Source organism: Epinephelus lanceolatus, chromosome 20, assembly GCF_041903045.1.
Source record: "Epinephelus lanceolatus isolate andai-2023 chromosome 20, ASM4190304v1, whole genome shotgun sequence".
NCBI classification, from domain to species: domain Eukaryota; kingdom Metazoa; phylum Chordata; class Actinopteri; order Perciformes; family Serranidae; genus Epinephelus; species Epinephelus lanceolatus.
The window spans coordinates 40,312,501-40,331,754 of NC_135753.1; the positions used below are offsets into that span (position 1 = coordinate 40,312,501).

Consider the following 19,254-nt stretch of genomic DNA (forward strand, 5'->3'; position numbering starts at 1 on the left):
GACTAGTATTGAATCCTATCGGCTCCGCTGCCGTGCCGGAGCGGAGATGCAACCAACACACATCTGGTGGAAATAGGCCGTAACCCTGCATTCTCAGAGTGCAGTGTACTCTGAGCTCTCTAAGATATGACAGAACTTGACCATTTAGAGCTTTATAAGTTAACAGTAGGATTTTAAATTTAATTCTGGATTTTACAGCCAGTGCACCATCATCACCATCATCAACATCATCATCATCATCATCACCATCATCACCATCATCATGATCACCATCATCATCATCACCATCATCACCATCATCATCATCACCATCATCATCACCATCATCACCATCATCATCATCACCATCATCACTATAATAAATTATAATAACTTTATTTATAAAGCGTGTGTAAGTGCTGTACAGGTGAATTAAAACAGTACATGTACAAATAGAGACAAGTACAAATAGCATAAAACAGTTTCAAAAATAAACACACAAACAACATTGATAAAAACACAACACACACCTAAAACAGGACATCACAGGAGGAGCAAACCACCCATTACTCAAACACAACAGTAAACAAGTGGGTCTTTAACTTTGCTTTAAAAACCTCAATTGAGCAGGCCTGTCTGATGTCAAGAGGAAGACTATTCCACAGAGTCGGTGCACGGAAAGAAAAAGCACGTTCACCGACCGTCTTCTTTTTTACTTTAGGGACAAGCAGATGGCCACTCCCCTCGGAGCGCAGAGACAGTGTAGGCTAGGGCTTTGACGGTATGTATTTTTTCTCACAGCGGTGACAGAGTGACGTATCACCGCGGTATGGTGGTGATACGTCACGCTAATTCAAAAAACGGCAGTCTGTTTTAGTTGTTTTAGAAGAGGTTTGATACATGAACTACAGTGTGTTTACGTCCTGCGTGGAGGGATACACCGGTGAGCAACAGCTGCAGCTGGCTCTGGGACAGGTACGCCAGGTCGCTCGGTAAAAGCAAACAAAGACACAATACGGATGATATTACTCACGTGACTGAAAGCTGTCCATCAGCTCCTGCAGGCCTGGGCGTTTTTTCCAGTTTATCTTAGTGATTGCTGCAAAGTTTTCACTCCTTGTGATGCACTCTCTGCGGCGGTTTTCCTCCTGATGGTATATCTCCCCAATGATGGTAGCACCGAATCCCATTCTGTGCAGCAAAATGATTCCACCTCCGTAGGAATATGTTAGCTAGCCCCGCAGCTACACCACCAGTCCTCCCCTTGGCCCATTGCTGCTCCGCCGCTCCGGAGGATTCAGCCTCTCTTCTCGCCCGCTCAGTATCCAACACCTGGGAGTTCCTCATCTGTGTACTCCGGCTCAAACAGGTATGGCTCTGGATCTGTGTCCGCTACAAGAAACTCCTCAAAATCACGTTCAAAGTCGTCCATTGCAGCAACTATAGTCCGGAGATATTGCTAGGCTAAATAAACAGCTGAGTTTTGTTTACAGGCTACGTCTGCGCCTGCTCACCGGTGTATCCATCCACGGATCACAGCGCCGGACGTACTGACCCCAATGCTAACCGCTGAGACCCAGCCACTGGACGTACAGACACAAAAACGATATCCATCATGTTGTCTCAATATGAAAATAATAGCAAAAGGGCATAACTCGCAAATCATCGGAGTATTCTTTTAACATTTGGCTTGGGAACCAGATCCGCCGCCATGATGAATCAGCTTTTTATTTTCTTGTTTTTTTTTGTGCGGTGATGACCTCTTCACCGTGGTACGCATCACATGACTGCAGTATTGCGGTATTGAGGTTATTGTCACAGCCCTAGTGTAGGCACATAAATATCCACAAGTTCTGTTAAATATACAGGTGCCAGACCGTTTACAGCTTTATATGTTAGTAACAGCACCTTAAAGTCCGCTCTAACGTGAACAGGGAGCCAGTGAAGAGAGGCCAGCACTGGAGTAATATGATCATACCTAGATGATCCAGTTAAAATATGAGCTGCCGCATTCTGAACCAACTGCAGACCTCGAAAACTCTTCCTGGGCAACCCTGATAAAAGAATGTTACAATAATCCAACCTGGATGTCACAAATGCATGAATAAGAGTCTCAGCATCTTTTACTGAAAGGACTGATCTGATCTTTGCAATTTTTCTGAGGTGAAAGAAGGCATGTCATGTCACCTCTTTTACATGCAAGTCAAATGAAAGGGTCTGATCAAAATGTACACCAAGGTTCTTTACCTTGTCCTTGCCATGAAAGAAATAGTCATCAAGAGATAGGGTGAAATGATCGAACTGGTGACTAAATTTTGACGGTCCAATAGCTTTCATCTCAGTCTTAGCTGAGTTAAGTAGCAGAAAGTTTGTTGATAGCCAGGACCTCACCGCAGCCAAACAGGCTGTAAGTTTATCAGAAACAGACCCATTTCCTGCAATGACCGGTATTTATAATTGCAAATAATCAGCATAGCAATGAAAAACAATCCCAACAGAGCGCATGATCTGACCTAGTGGTTCCAGGTACATTGAAAACAACAGTGGACCCAGGACAGAGCCCTGTGGGACCCCGTGCTTAACAGAACAAGAGTCAGATAATACGTTGTTATAAAGAATACGTTGAGATCTCTCTGACAGGTAAGATCTCAACCAATTAAGCACCTGACCCGAGATGCCAAAATAATTCTCGAGCCTGTCCAAAAGTATACAGTGATCCACAGTATCAAATGCGGCACTAAGGTCCAACAACAGTAGAACAGATGTTGAGTCTGAATTTAATGCCAATAATAAGTCATTCACCACTTTTGTAAGTGCTGTTTCTGTAGAATGGTTAGCACGGAAAGCAGACTGCAATGGCTCAAATAAATCATTCAATGACAGAAGTTGGTTGGAGACCACTTTCTCAAAGATTTTCAATAAAAAAACTACATTTGAGACAGGTCTATAATTGGCAAGAGAGTTTACATCCAGATTTGTTTTTTTCAATAAGGGTTTAACCACAGCAGACTTAAAACAAGCTGGAAAAACTCCAGTGGACAGGGAGAGGTTAAGGATAGCTAAAACATAAGATCCTAATGTTGACCAAAGCTCCTTAATAACCCATGCTGGTAGCGGGTCCAGAGAGCAAGTGGTACTTCTTGCGGCCATAACAACCTTAGTTAGAGCAGCCAGAGAAGTAGACTCAAACTCAAAGAAACCTTGTCCTGCAAAAGTGGGCAAAGTGGCAACACAGTCTGATCCCCCAGCCAGTGACTGGGGTATTCTAGATCTAATATCCTCTACTGTATCATTAAAATACTCCATAAAATCCTGTGCAGAGAGGTCAGTGCTGATGACTGGCTGCTGATCCTGTCTTAGTCTAGAAACAGTGTCAAATAAAAGCCTTGGGTTGTGCTTATTATTCGTAATCAAAATAGAATAATATGCAGCCTTCGCCGCAGACATCTCAGACTGGTAAATGGTCAGACTTTCATGCCGTGCTTGATAATTAACTTCCAGCTTAGAGTGACGCCACTGGCGTTCATGTTTTCTATGGCTCTTTCTGAGAAGTAATAAGTCGTCACTTAGCCAGGGCATAGGATTTTTCTGAGGACCCCTCCGAGTCTTAACTGGAGCAGCTGAATCCAATAGTACCCACAGAGCATTATTAAAATTTTCAGTAAGACATTCGACTGAAAAAGACTGACTAAAAACTAAGTCGACCACATCCGGCAGTCTCAAGTTAAAATCATTTAATGCTCTGGGGCCAATGTAACGGGATGACCTCAGAATTGAGGATGTTCTCCCAGAGACAAGAAGGCAAGGGATAAAAATATCAAATAATATCAACGAGTGATCCAAGATTGGCAGAACACAAATTTCATTAATTGACACAGACAAGCCATAACCTAACACCAGATCTAATGTATGTCCACGCTAATATGTTGGTCCAGATACAAACTGTGTGAGATTAAAAGACACTTTAAAAAGTCTTTTACCAGTGGCTTGTCATCACAACAAATGTGAATATTAAAGTCACCAACAATCAATATCCTCTCATATTGCAAAATAAATCTGGATAAAAAGTCTGCAAACTCTGAGATGATGTTATCATTGTACTTTGGTGGACGATAGATCACAGCAATCAAAACAACTGAAGGTTTGTTTATCGTGAAAAGCTGTAATTCAAAGCTGGTGTAGGGATCACAATAAGAAATCAGTTTGCATTTAAAACTGTCATTAAAAAATGAGGCAACTCCCCTTCCTCTTCTAGTCAGTCTAGGCGAGCTGAAAAAGCTGCTGTCAGGAGGACAAAGTTCCATTAGGGGCACTACTTCCCCATCACGCATCCAAGTCTCTGTGATAAACAGAGAGCATGGGAGTTACAAAAGCCATGAAGGACAAAAGTCTTATTAGATAGGGACCGGGCATTTAGGAGAGCTATCTTGACTTTTATCTCCTCATCAGCTGGTCCGGCTGTGCAATCCAGCAGACGCAGGTTTTCCACACACACACCACCACTCCTGCCCCGCCTCCTCCACACACAGAGCTGTGACAGCTGATCAAGCTCCACAAACGCCAGGTAAACAGACAGGATGCACCGCAGCCGACACGTCGAAACCAGACGATCATGACAAACACTTGCGATCGGGTCCCCAATTAAACTCCTCACCCACCTATTTTTCTTCACACGCTTGCCAGCGCGTGAACCGCGAGCATGCCCGCGTCGCCCATGGATCCTCCTCTGAGGCAGGAAGGCTGGCTCACAGCGAAGCAGCTCCTCTGGTACCGAAGTCAGGAAAGCTGGAAGTCTTGAGGCAAGTTCTCCACAGTCAAAGCGAGACCACTTCCTGGCTGTGTCCCAAATATCAGAAAGTGCCTGGCGTTCATAAACCAGCACCGATTGAGTGTGTGTAACAGATAAAGATGCCACAAAAAGCGCAACAAGCGCCAGAAACAGTGAGGACGGGACAAACACAGAGACAGAGAGATGGTGTGCCATGACAGTCGGCGCCATCATCCCATCATATTATTCATCATTCATCATCATCATCATCATCACCATCATCATTACCATCATCACCATCATCACCATCATCATCATCACCATCATCATCATCATCATCATCACCATCACCACCATCATCATCATCATCATCATCATCACCATCATCATTACCATCATCACCATCATCATCATCACCATCATCATCATCATCATCATCACCATCATCATCATCATCATCACAATAAATTTGGATTCTTAATCTGGAACATTTATTCATTCGTATATATTTTGTTTTTATCATTTCTATCTGATGGTTGTTGTTTATCAGAGGAGGTGTCTTTGTGAAACCCCGCTCCCTGTACTGTTTCCTGTTTCCTGAAACGTGTTCAGATTGTGCACATGTTGCACGTGTGAATAAAGTTTGTTCGACTTTCAGACACACGGGGTGATAAACACACACACTCAAAGATCTATGTGTGTGTGTGTGTGTGTGTGTGTGTGTGTAGGTGTGTGTGTGGTTGACAGGAATGGTGTGCCCAAAGGTTTAACCTCCCCTCCCCCAACACACACACACATACACACACACACACACGCACACGCACACATTTGGTTCCACTTTTTCAGGAAACAACATCTGGCTGTGTGTGTGTGTGTGTGCGCGCGCACGCGTGTGTGTGTGTGTGTGTCTGTGTGACTATGTGACTGTGTCTGTGGTAAGCAGTACATCAACACACACACACACAGACCCCTCCCCCTCTCTGTGGAATGTGGAGCAGCTTTAAAGGGAATTCCACCTAAAAATTGAAAACAGGCTTATACGGCAGCAATGTAAAAACATGACCAAGTCACTGCTAATGAAAAATGACTCGATCACATTACCCTGCAGATGGTACATGTTTAGAAACAACTCGATCGTATTAACCTACAGATGGTGCATGTTTAGAAACAACTCGATCACATTAACCTACAGATGGTGCACGTTTAGAAACAACTCGATCACATTAACCTACAGATGGTGCACGTTTAGAAACAACTCGATCACATTAACCTACAGATGGTGCACGTTTAGAAACAACTCGATCACATTAACCTACAGATGGTGCACGTTTAGAAACAACTCGATCACATTAACCTACAGATGGTGCACGTTTAGAAACAACTCGATCACATTAACCTACAGATGGTGCACGTTTAAAAACAACTCGATCACATTAACCTACAGATGGTGCACGTTTAGAAACAACTCGATCACATTAACCTACAGATGGTGCACGTTTAGAAACAACTCGATCACATTAACCTACAGATGGTGCACGTTTAGAAACAACTCGATCACATTAACCTACAGATGGTGCACGTTTAGAAACAACTCGATCACATTAACCTACAGATGGTGCACGTTTAGAAACAACTCGATCACATTAACCTACAGATGGTGCACGTTTAGAAACAACTCGATCACATTAACCTACAGATGGTGCACGTTTAGAAACAACTCGATCACATTAACCTACAGATGGTGCACGTTTAGAAACAACTCGATCACATTAACCTACAGATGGTGCACGTTTAGAAACATCTCGATCACATTAACCTACAGATGGTGCACGTTTAGAAACAATTCGATCACATTACCCTGCAGATGGTACACGTTTAGAAACAACTCGATCACATTACCCTGCAGATGGTACATGTTTAGAAACAACTCGATCACATTAACCTACAGATGGTGCACGTTTAGAAACATCTCGATCACATTAACCTACAGATGGTGCACGTTTAGAAACAATTCGATCACATTACCCTGCAGATGGTACACGTTTAGAAACAACTCGATCACATTACCCTGCAGATGGTACATGTTTAGAAACAACTCGATCACATTAACCTACAGATGGTGCACATTTAGAAACGACTCGATCGTATTAACCTACAGATGGTGTACGTTTAGAAACAACTCGATCACATTAACCTACAGATGGTGCACGTTTAGAAACTACTCGATCACATTAACCTACAGATGGTACACGTTTAGAAACAACTCGATCACATTAACCTACAGATGGTGCACGTTTAGAAACGACTCGATCACATTAACCTACAGATGGTGCACGTTTAGAAACGACTCGATCACATTAACCTACAGATGGTGCACATTTAGAAACTACTCGATCACATTAACCTACAGATGGTGCACGTTTAGAAACAACTCGATCACATTAACCTACAGATGGTACATGTTTAGAAACAACTCGATCACATTAATGTACAGATGGTGCACGTTTAGAAACAACTCAATCACATTAACCTACAGATGGCGCACGTTACGAAACGACTTGATCACATTAACCTACAGATGGCACACGCAGTGTCAGACATTAGCAAGGGCCATGAGCCATTTGGCCCGCAATTTATCCAAGAATGCCCCCAAAAGCCATGTTCTGGGGGCCAAAATTGCCCCCAAGTTTTTGAAACAACTATATGTATTTATATTTTTAACAGTATTACAATCTGACATTCAAGTATAATTTTATTTTCATTAAATTAATTTACAGTCACTTCTACAACTCATTTTCCAGACATAATCAATGAGATTGCACTGATTACGTGAGAGTAATCTGACAGAGAAGGGGAGGGGGCTTTGCTGTACCATAAGTATAGACTAACCATTTCTTGGGTGATATGTGTCTACACAATGAAAAATTAAGGTAGAATGAATGTTAAATTTTAAATTAACTTACTTCCAGGATTGCATCTAAGGAATTTATAGTAATTTGGCCTTTTTAACAGTAAAAGTAACTGTAACGTGGTGAAATATTAGTACTGCTATCAGTAGATTAATGGTTAAATCATCACATTTAAACTGGTTGAATTATAGGAAATCTGAGTGATATTTTGCAACCATAACTTTATGTAACACATTATTTATTTCATTTATAGTGGTTTCTACTGAAGACTGAAGACACTATCTTAGTTGGTTTTGCTTTTCATGTGCTTATTGTTAGAACATAATTGCAATTTTTTGATGGCCCCCAAACATTTCGAAAATGCCCCCATTTTTTAAATCGTGGGGGCCAAAATTGCCCCCAAAATATTTTGTTAATTTCATACCCTGGGCGCACGTTAAGAAACAACTCGATCACATTAACCTACAGATGGTGCACGATTAGAAACAACTCGATGGTGCACGATTAGAAACAATTCGATCACATTAACCTACAGATGGTACATGTTTAGAAACAACTCGATCACATTAACCTACAGATGGTACATGTTTAGAAACAATTCGATCACATTAACCTACAGATGGTACATGTTTAGAAACAACTCGATCACATTAACCTACAGATGGTGCACGATTAGAAACAACTCGATGGTTCACGATTAGAAACAATTCGATAATATTAACCTACAGATGGTGCACGATTAGAAACAACTCGATGGTACACGTTTAGAAACAACTCGATCACATTAACGTACAGATGGTACAGGTTTAGAAACAACTCCATCACATTAACCTACAGATGGTGCATGTTTAGAAACAACTCGATCACATTAACCTACAGATGGTACATGTTTAGAAACAACTCGATCACATTAACCTACAGATGGTGCATGTTTAGAAACAACTCGATCACATTAACCTACAGATGGTACATGTTTAGAAACAACTCGATCACATTAAACCTAAACCTAAACTAGACTATAATTCATTTGAAAGCCTCGTTCTTAGTCTTTTACATCCGACCTGGAAAACCTCGCAGCCACCTATATTTGTTATAGTGTACCGTGCTCCTGGCCCGTACTCTGAATTTGTATCTGAATTCTCAGAGTTTTTATCCAGTTTAGTTCTTAAATCAGATAAAGTTATTATTGTAGGCGATTTTAACATTCATGTCGACGTTGATAATGACTCCCTGGCTACCGCATTTATCTCATTATTAGACTCCATTGGCTTCAATTAGGGTGTACATGAACCCACTCACTGTTTTAACCATACCCTCGATCTAGTTCTGACGTACAGTACAGGCCAAAAGTTTGGACACACCTTCTCATTCAATGCGTTTTCTTTATTTTCATGACTATTTACATTGTAGATTCTCACTGAAGGCATCAAAACTATGAATGAACACATGTGGAGTTATGTACTTAACAAAAAAAGGTGAAATAACTGAAAACATGTTTTATATTCTAGTTTCTTCAAAATAGCCACCCTTTGCTCTGATTACTGCTTTGCACACTCTTGGCATTCTCTCCATGAGCTTCAAGAGGTAGTCACCTGAAATGGTTTCCACTTCACAGGTGTGCCTTATCAGGGTTAATTAGTGGAATTTCTTGCTTTATCAATGGGGTTGGGACCATCAGTTGTGTTGTGCAGAAGTCAGGTTAATACACAGCTGACAGCCCTATTGGACAACTGTTAAAATTCATATTATGGCAAGAACCAATCAGCTAACTAAAGAAAAACCAGTGGCCATCATTACTTTAAGAAATGAAGGTCAGTCAGTCCGGAAAATTGCAAAAACTTTAAATGTGTCCCCAAGTGGAGTCGCAAAAACCATCAAGCGCTACAACGAAACTGGCACACATGAGGACCGACCCAGGAAAGGAAGACCAAGAGTCACCTCTGCTTCTGAGGATAAGTTCATCCGAGTCACCAGCCTCAGAAATGGCAAGTTAACAGCAGCTCAGATCAGAGACCAGATGAATGCCACACAGAGTTCTAGCAGCAGACCCATCTCTAGAACAACTGTTAAGAGGAGACTGCGCCAATCAGGCCTTCATGGTCAAATAGCTGCTAGGAAACCACTGCTAAGGAGAGGCAACAAGCAGAAGAGATTTGTTTGGGCCAAGAAACACAAGGAATGGACATTAGACCAGTGGAAATCTGTGCTTTGGTCTGATGAGTCCAAATTTGAGATCTTTGGTTCCAACCGCCGTGTCTTTGTGAGATGCAGAAAAGGTGAACGGATGGATTCCACATGCCTGGTTCCCACTGTGAAGCATGGAGGAGGAGGTGTGATGGTGTGGGGGTGTTTTGCTGGTGACACTGTTGGGGATTTATTCAAAATTGAAGGCACACTGAACCAGCATGGCTACCACAGCATCCTGCAGCGACATGCCATCCCATCCGGTTTGCGTTTAGTTGGACCATCATTTATTTTTCAACAGGACAATGACCCCAAACACACCTCCAGGCTGTGTAAGGGCTATTTGACCAAGAAGGAGAGTGATGGAGTGCTGCGGCAGATGACCTCAATTTTCAATTTTATTTATAAAGCCCAATATCACAAATCACAATTTGCCTCACAGGGCTTTACAGCATACGACATCCCTCTGTCCTTAAGACCCTCACAGCGGATAAGGAAAAACTCCCCAAAAAAAACCCCTTTAACGGGGAAAAAAAAAACGGTAGAAACCTCAGGAAGAGCAACTGAGGAGGGATCCCTCTTCCAGGACGGACAGACGTGCAATAGATGTCGTACAGAACAGATCAGCATAATAAATTAACAGTAATCCATATGACACAATGAGACAGAGAGAGAGAGAGAGAGAGAGAGAGATGCAGGTAATGACAGTAGCTTACAACAACATTAATGAAAGTAATAATATTATAGTTACAGTTCTGGCTACTGTGGTACAATATGTTGAAAGTATGTATTAGTATCAGACAGTATACTTGTGTGACAATAGTCATATGTGTATAATAACAGTAGAAGTATGACTAATGACTAATGATGGCAGCAGCAGCAGGAGGCATCTGGCAGGACCACGGCAGCAGCACAACCACACACGTCACACTGTCCAGGCACCGCTGCGGTATGAGTTATTCTGAGAGACAGTGGAGCACAAAGGCTCCGGAGAAGAAGCCGAGTTAGTGACATCCAGAATGGCCGAGTTAGCAAGATGCAGTAATAGGATGAGAGTGAGAGAGAGAGAGAGAGAGAGAGAGAGAGAGAGAGGGAGAGAGGGAGAGAGAGGGAGCCCGGTGTATTATAGGGGGTCCTCCGGCAGACTAGGCCTAAGTCAGCCTAACTAGGGGCTGGTACAGGGCAAGCCTGAGCCAGCCCTAACTATAAGCTTTATCAAAGAGGAAAGTCTTAAGTCTAGTCTTAAATGTGGAGACGGTGTCTGCCTCCCGGACCGTAACAGGAAGATGATTCCACAGGAGAGGAGCCTGATAGCTGAAGGCTCTGGCTCCTGATCTACTTTTGGAGACTTTAGGGACCACGAGTAACCCTGCGTTCTCAGAGCGCAGTGTTCTGGTGGGATAATATGGCACTATGAGCTCTCTAAGATATGACGGAGCTTGACCATTTAGAGCTTTATAAGTTAACAGTAGGATTTTAAATTCAATTCTGGATTTTACAGGGAGCCAGTGCAGAGAAGCTAAAACAGGAGAAATATGATCTCGTTTCTTAGTTCCTGTTAGTACACGTGCTGCTGCATTCTGAATTAGCTGGAGAGTTTTTAAGGACTTACTAGAGCTACCTGATAATAGAGAGTTACAGTAATCCAGCCTTGAGGTAACAAAAGCGTGGACCAATTTTTCTGCATCTTTTCGGGTCAGGATAGGCCTAATTTTCGCAATATTACGCAGATGAAAAAATGCAGTCCGTGAGGTTTGCTTTAAATGAGAATTAAAAGACAAATCTTGATCAAATATTACTCCGAGGTTTCTTACGGTAGTGCTAGAGGCCAGAGCAATGCCATCTAGAGAAACTATGTCATCAGATAAAGAGTCTCTGAGTTGTTTGGGGCCAAGAACAATAACTTCAGTTTTGTCTGAATTTAACATCAGGAAATTGGTGCTCATCCAATTTTTTATGTCTTTAAGGCAGTTATGGAGTTTAGTTAATTGATTACTTTCTTCTGGCTTCATCGATAAATACAACTGTGTATCATCCGCATAACAATGGAAGTTTATAGAGTGATTTCTAATGATGTTACCTAAAGGAAGCATATATAGAGTAAATAGGATTGGTCCGAGCACAGAACCTTGCGGAACTCCAAAACAAACTTTGGTACGTAAGGATGATTCATTACGAACGTCAACAAATTGAAAACGATCAGATAAATAAGATTTAAACCAGCTTAGTGCTGAACCTTTTAGGCCAATTAAGTGATCCAGTCTCTGCAGTAGAATTTGATGGTCAATTGTGTCAAACGCCGCACTAAGATCTAATAAAACAAGAACAGAGACGAGTCCTTTGTCTGAAGCAATCAGAAGGTCATTTGTAATTTTAACTAGAGCTGTCTCAGTGCTATGATGCACTCTAAATCCTGACTGAAATTCCTCAAATAAATTATTATCATGGAGAAAATCACACAGCTGGTCTGCGACTACTTTCTCAAGGATCTTTGACATAAAGGGAAGATTAGATATTGGTCTATAGTTGGCTAACACCTCTGGATCCAGGGTGGGCTTTTTTAGGAGAGGTTTAATTACAGCTACCTTAAAAGACTGTGGTACATAGCCTGTTAATAGGGATATATTGATCATATCTAATATATGAGTGTTAACTAAAGGAAAGACCTCCTTAAGTAGCCTAGTTGGGATGGGGTCTAAGAGACACGTTGATGATTTAGATGAAGAAATCACTGCGGTCAATTCTTGAAGAGAAATTGGGGAGAAGCAATCTAAATATATATTAGATTCTACAGCTGTGTTTGAGGTTAGATAGGTAGGCCTACCATCCGAGGGCAGGAGGTCATGAATTTTGCCTCTAATAGTTAGAATTTTGTCATTAAAAAAGCTCATAAAATCATTACTGCTAAGGGCTAAAGGAATACAAGGCTCAATAGAGCTTTGACTCTCAGTCAGCCTGGCTACAGTGCTGAAAAGAAACCTGGGGTTGTTCTTGTTTTCTTCTATTAATGCTGAGTAATAGTTTGCTCTGGCATTGCGGAGGCCCCTCTTATAAGTTTTGAGACTGTCTGATTAAACGAGATTCTTCCAGTTTGGTTAATCGCCAATTCCTTTCAAATTTTCGCGATATTTGTTTTAACCTACGGGTTTGAGAGTTATACCAAGGAGCAAACTTTCTTTGCTTTGTTAACTTCTTTTTAAGAGGAGCTACAGAGTCGAGCGTTGTTCGCAGCGAGCCTACGGCGCTATCAACAAAATGATCAATTTGGGAGAGGTTAAAGTCGGCACGGGAAACCTCTGTTACTGAAGGTATTGGTATTGAATTTAACGACGAAGTAATCTTTTCCTTAAATTTTGTGACAGCACTATCTGATAAACATCTAGTATAGTAACTGTTGCTAAGTGGCGTGTAATCGAGTAAAAAGAAATCAAAAGTAATCAGATAATGATCTGATAGCAAGGGATTCTGTGGAAAGACTTTTAGGTTATCAATTTCAATTCCATACGTCAGAACTAGATCGAGGGTATGGTTAAAACAGTGAGTGGGTTCATGTACACCCTGACTGAAGCCAATGGAGTCTATTAATGAGATAAACGCGGTAGCCAGGGAGTCATTATCAACGTCGACATGAATGTTAAAATCGCCTACAATAATAACTTTATCTGATTTAAGAACTAAACTGGATAAAAACTCTGAGAATTCAGATACAAATTCAGAATACGGGCCAGGAGCACGGTACACTATAACAAATAAAAGTGGCTGCGAGGTTTTCCAGGTCGGATGTAAAACACTAAGAACGAGGCTTTCAAATGAATTATAATCTAGTTTAGGTTTAGGGCTGATTAACAGACTAGAGTTAAAAATGGCTGCAACTCCCCCTCCTCGGCCGCTGCCTCGAGGAATGTGGGTATTATTATGACTGGGAGGAGTGGACTCATTTAGACTAACATATTCATCTTGACACAGCCAGGTTTCAGTGAGACTGAGTAAATCAATATGATTATCTGATATTAATTCGTTTACTAACACTGCTTTAGACGATAGAGACCTGATATTTAACAGTCCGCATTTAATTCTCCTGTTTTGTCTTTCTGTCACAGAAGAGGTTTTAATTTTTATGAGGTTGTTATGCACAACTCCTCTTTGTTTAATTTTAGATTTAAATAATTTAGGTGGTCGGGGGACAGACACCGTTTGTATAAAACTATGAAAACTATGGCTGGGTAACTGAACTAGAAGCTCAGAGAGGCGTTTAGGACTGCAACTCTCTGTCCTGGTCTCAACTCTGGGTTGTCAGGGATTTAAATTACTAATAAAATTTGCCAGGTTCCTAGAAATGAGAGCAGCTCCATCCAAAGTGGGGTGAATGCCGTCTCTCCTAATAAGACCAGGTTTTCCCCAGAAAGTTTGCCAATTATTAACAAAACCCACATCGTTTGCTGGACACCACCTGGACAGCCAGCGGTTAAATGATGACATGCGGCTAAACATGTCATCACTGGTCAGATTTGGGAGGGGTCCAGAGAAAACTACGGAGTCCGACATCGTTTTTGCATATTCACACACCGAGGCAATATTAATTTTAGTGACCTCCGATTGGCGTAACCGGGTGTCATTGCCGCCGACGTGAATAACAATCTTACTGAATCTACGTTTAGCTTTAGCCAGCAGTTTTAAATTTGATTCAATGTCGCCCGCTCTGGCCCCAGGGATACATTTGACTATGGCCGCTGGTGTTGCTAATTTCACGTTCCTCAGAATAGAGCTGCCAATAACCAGAGTTTTATCCTCAGCGGGTGTGTCGCTGAGTGGGGAAAAGCGGTTGGAAACGTGAACAGGCTGGTGGTGAACCGTGGGCTTCTGCTTGGAGCTGTGCTTCTGGCGAACCGTAACCCAACCTCCCGGCTGAACGGGAGTTACCGGAGGACAGTTAGCAGAGGCTAAGGCTATGCTATGTGGCTCCGCACCGGCTACAGGGGGCTGGCTAACTACCGCAGCTTTTGAATGGTTTTCCATGGTGCGGAGCCGCGCTTCTAATTCACTAAGCCTCGCCTCCAACGCAGCAAATAAGCTACACTTATTACAATTACCACTGTCGCTAAAGGAGGCAGAGGCATAACTGAACATTTGGCACACCGGGCAAGAAAGAGCAGGAGAAGGAGAAGCCATGGCTAAGCTAAAGTAGCTAACAAGGCTAAGAGCGTGCAAACAACAGCTAAGAGATTAGCGAGAAAGTCGTAGAAAGAAGGAGAGCTATAAGTGCTTAAACAGAACCAGTGTGGGTTATGACTTGAAGTAGACGTTAAAGCAGCGTTAAAGCAACTGAGGTGAGAAAGCAGGCTAGCAGAATTCACCAGAGCAGTACAGAGACACTGTCACAGAAACACCGGAAATGACACAACTCGCTTACCGCAATACGTCAGCACGTGAGTCCAGTGTCTGGCCTCCACAGTCACCGGACCTGAACCCAATCGAGATGGTTTGGGGTGAGCTGGACGGCAGAGTGAAGGCAAAGGGGCCAACAAGTGCTAAACACCTCTGGGAACTCCTTCAAGACTGTTGGAAAAATTGGTCCACGCTTTTGTTACCTCAAGGCTGGATTACTGTAACTCTCTATTATCAGGTAGCTCTAGTAAGTCCTTAAAAACTCTCCAGCTAATTCAGAATGCAGCAGCACGTGTACTAACAGGAACTAAGAAACAAGATCATATTTCTCCTGTTTTAGCTTCTCTGCACTGGCTCCCTGTGAAATCCAAAATTGAATTTAAAATCCTACTGTTAACTTATAAAGCTCTAAATGGTCAAGCTCCGTCATATCTTAGAGAGCTCATAGTGCCTTATTATCCCACCAGAACGCAGGGTTACTCGTGGTCCCTAAAGTCTCCAAAAGCAGATCAGGAGCCAGAGCCTTCAGCTATCAGGCTCCTCTCCTGTGGAATCATCTTCCTGTTACGGTCCGGGAGGCAGACACCGTCTCCACATTTAAGACTAGACTTAAGACTTTCCTCTTTGATAAAGCTTATAGTTAGGGCTGGCTCAGGCTTGCCTTGTACCAGCCCCTAGTTAGGCTGCTTAGGCCTAGTCCGCCGGAGGACCCCCTATAATACACCGGGCACCTTCTCTCCTTCTCTCTCTCTCTCTCTCTCTCTCTCTCTCTCATGTCCGATTATTGCATGTCACTAACTTGGCTTCTTCTCCGGAGCCTTTGTGCTCCACTGTCTCTCAGGTTAACTTGTATTGCTGCGGTGCTTGGATGCTGCTGCTGCTGTCATCATTAGTCATACTTCTACTGTTATTATACACATATGATTATTGTCACATATGTATACTATCAGATATTAATATATTATTATTAATTATAATATTATTACTTTCATTAATGTTGTTGTAAGCTACTGTCATTACCGTCTGTCCTGCATCTCTCTCTGTCTCTCTCTCTTTCTGTCTCATTGTGTCATATGGATTACTGTTAATTTATCATGTTGATCTGTTCTGTACGACATCTATTGCACGTCTGTCCGTCCTGGAAGAGGGATCCCTCCTCAGTTGCTCTTCCTGAGCTTTCTACCGTTGTTTTCCCCATTAAAGGGTTTTTTTGGGGAGTTTTTCCTGATCAGCTGTGAGGGTCATAAGGACAGAGGGATGTCGTATGCTGTAAAGCCCTGTGAGGCAAATTGTGAGTTGTGATATTGGGCTTTATAAATAAAATTGATTGATTAACTTACAGATGGTGCCAGTTTAGAAGCAACTTGATCACATTAACCTACAGATCAATCAATCAATCAATCAATTTTATTTATAAAGCCCAATATCACAAATCACAATTTGCCTCACAGGGCTTTACAGCATACGACATCCATCTGTCCTTTGGACCCTCGCAGCAGATAAGGAAAAACTCCCCAAAAAAAACCCTTTAACAGGGAAAAAAATGGTGCCCGTTTAGAAACAACTTGATCACATCACGATACGATACGATATGATACGTTACGATACTGGATGGTACCAGTGACAACAGTAACAGCAGGAACACCTGTAACACCTGTAACAGCAGTGACACCAGTAACAGCAGTAACAGCAGTGACAACAGTAACAACGGTAACAGCAGTAGTAACAGTAGTAACAATAGTAACACCAGTAGTGACAGCAGTAACACCTTTAACACCAGTAACAGCAGTAACAATAGTAACACCAGTAGTAACAGCAGTAACACCATTAGACCAGTAGTAACAGCAGTAACACCTTTAACACCAGTAACAGCAGTAACAATAGTAACACCAGTAGTTACAGCAGTAACACCAGTGGTAACAGCAATAACACCAGTAACACCAGTAGTAACAGCAGTAACAATAGTAACACCTTTAACATCAGTAACGGCAGTAACAGTAGTAACACCAGTACCAACAGCAGTAACAGCAGCAACAATAGTAACACCAGTAGTAACAGCAGTAACAGCAGCAACAATAGTAACAGCAGTGGTAACAGCAGTAACACCAGTAGTAACAGCAGTAACAATAGTAACACCAGTAGTAACCACAGTAACAGCAGCAACAATAGTAACAGCAGTGGTAACAGCAGTAACACCAGTAGTAACACCAGTAACAGCAGTAACAATAGTAACACCAGCAGTAACAGCAGTAACACCAGTAATAACAGCAGTAACAGCAGTAACAATAGTAACACCAGTAATAACAGCAGTAACAGCAGTAACAGCAGCAACAATAGTAACAGCAGTAGTAACAGCAGTAACAACAGTAACACCTTTAACACCAGTAACAGCAGTAACACCAGTAATAACAGCAGTAACAGCAGCAACAATAGTAACAGCAGTAGTAACAGCAGTAACAGCAGTAACAATAGTAACACCAGTAGTAACCACAGTAACAGCAGCAACAATAGTAACAGCAGTGGTAACAGCAGTAACACCAGTAGTAACACCAGTAACAGCAGTAACAATAGTAACACCAGCAGTAACAGCAGTAACACCAGTAATAACACCAGTAACAGCAGTAACAATAGTAACACCAGTAATAACAGCAGTAACAGCAGCAACAATAGTAACAGCAGTAGTAACAGCAGTAACAACAGTAACACCTTTAACACCAGTAACAGCAGTAACAATAGTAACACCAGTAGTAACAGCAGTAACATCTGTAACAGCAGTGACAGCAGTGACAACAGTAACACCAGTAACACCAGTCACCCAGAAACAACTTCCACATCTTACCTGCAGTCAAACTTAAGGGCAGCACAACCCTGAAGACCACACCTACAGCCAGTTCTGAGGGCATACCGAACTCAGATGTTCCGGTTTCGGTCTGAATCCACTTTTTAATCCGGGTTTATTGGTCCGGGTCCGGTTTTGCAGCGGGCTGTCAGAACTCTGTCTGCAAGCCGGAGGAGCCGCGGGTCCGGCTGAGGGCGGCGACACACCCCGGTGCCATCCTCCGTCCTGCAGGAGACAGACAGGCTGAGAGACAGACAGGTAAAAAACAGAGACAGACAGACAGATGCTGAGTGTCTCACTGTGAGCCCAACTAGATTTAAACAAGCTGTCTGTCTGTCTGTCTGTCTGTCTGCAGACTGAAGGTTTGAAGTCACATTAAACTGAAGATTCTTTGAGTTTATCTTCTTCTTCTTCTTCTTCTTCTCCTCCTCGTCCTCCTCCTCGTCCTCCTCCTGTTTCTGTCCCCGCAGACACAGTGAGACAAACTGGAGGATATTTCACTTCTTTCTTTCTTCTTTGTTTTTTTCAGTCTCTCCTGAAAAACACGCCAACACTCAGAAACTAACTGGAGCTCACAGGCCACGCCCATGCGATGACTGACAGCCGCCTTGGCCAATCAGAAGACCGGATGTGGTTTTGGAACATTTTAAAAGAGCTCATGTGACCACGCCCTTTCGACAAAGAAAATATAAATAAAAAAAACAGTAAGATGTGTCAGAGGATCTGTGGTGGCCAAAAGTCTGTGGACAGCTGTCTGTCAGGACACAAAGAGAAGAAGGTTTAAACTTTATTGATCAGGAAGAGACAACAGACCAAACTTCAGTCATCTCATCATGGAGGACACTTTCAAAGGACAGTCAAAGCATCTCCGTGACAGCCATCTGTGAGACAGTTCAGTCTTCTTCTCATCCTTCGTATAAACATCACTGTCCCCTGTGACAAACTGAGCCATACAAAAACATGTTGTCAATAAAGTTTTCGTACAGGCCTGTCTTCTTCTGTGGCTCCTCCAGGTGAACGGCTCCGTCACCTGGAGAACTACATGAAAAGATTCCACGTCCCCATCCTCTGCTCTGGATTTTATCTTCTCATCAATCCGAAACTGCAGCGATTTTACACTCTGATTTTATACCCATTAAATATTAATAATTATCAACAGTGTTTATTATTATAATTATTATTATTATTAC

The 19,254-nt window shown here is 42.3% G+C and overlaps 1 protein-coding gene across 1 annotated transcript in view; it reads right to left on the reverse strand.

Annotated features, from left to right (window-relative positions):
• LOC117265052 (piezo-type mechanosensitive ion channel component 2-like) overlaps window positions 1-18,652 on the reverse strand; it is a 107,790-nt gene extending 89,138 nt beyond the window's left edge. Inside the window, exon 1 of the mRNA XM_078162789.1 lies at window positions 18,065-18,652. Within this exon, the coding sequence (XP_078018915.1) occupies window positions 18,065-18,128 (64 nt within the window). The 5' untranslated portion in view covers window positions 18,129-18,652. The remainder of the gene's footprint in view (window positions 1-18,064) is intronic.
• Between the last annotated feature and the right edge of the window lie 602 nt (window positions 18,653-19,254).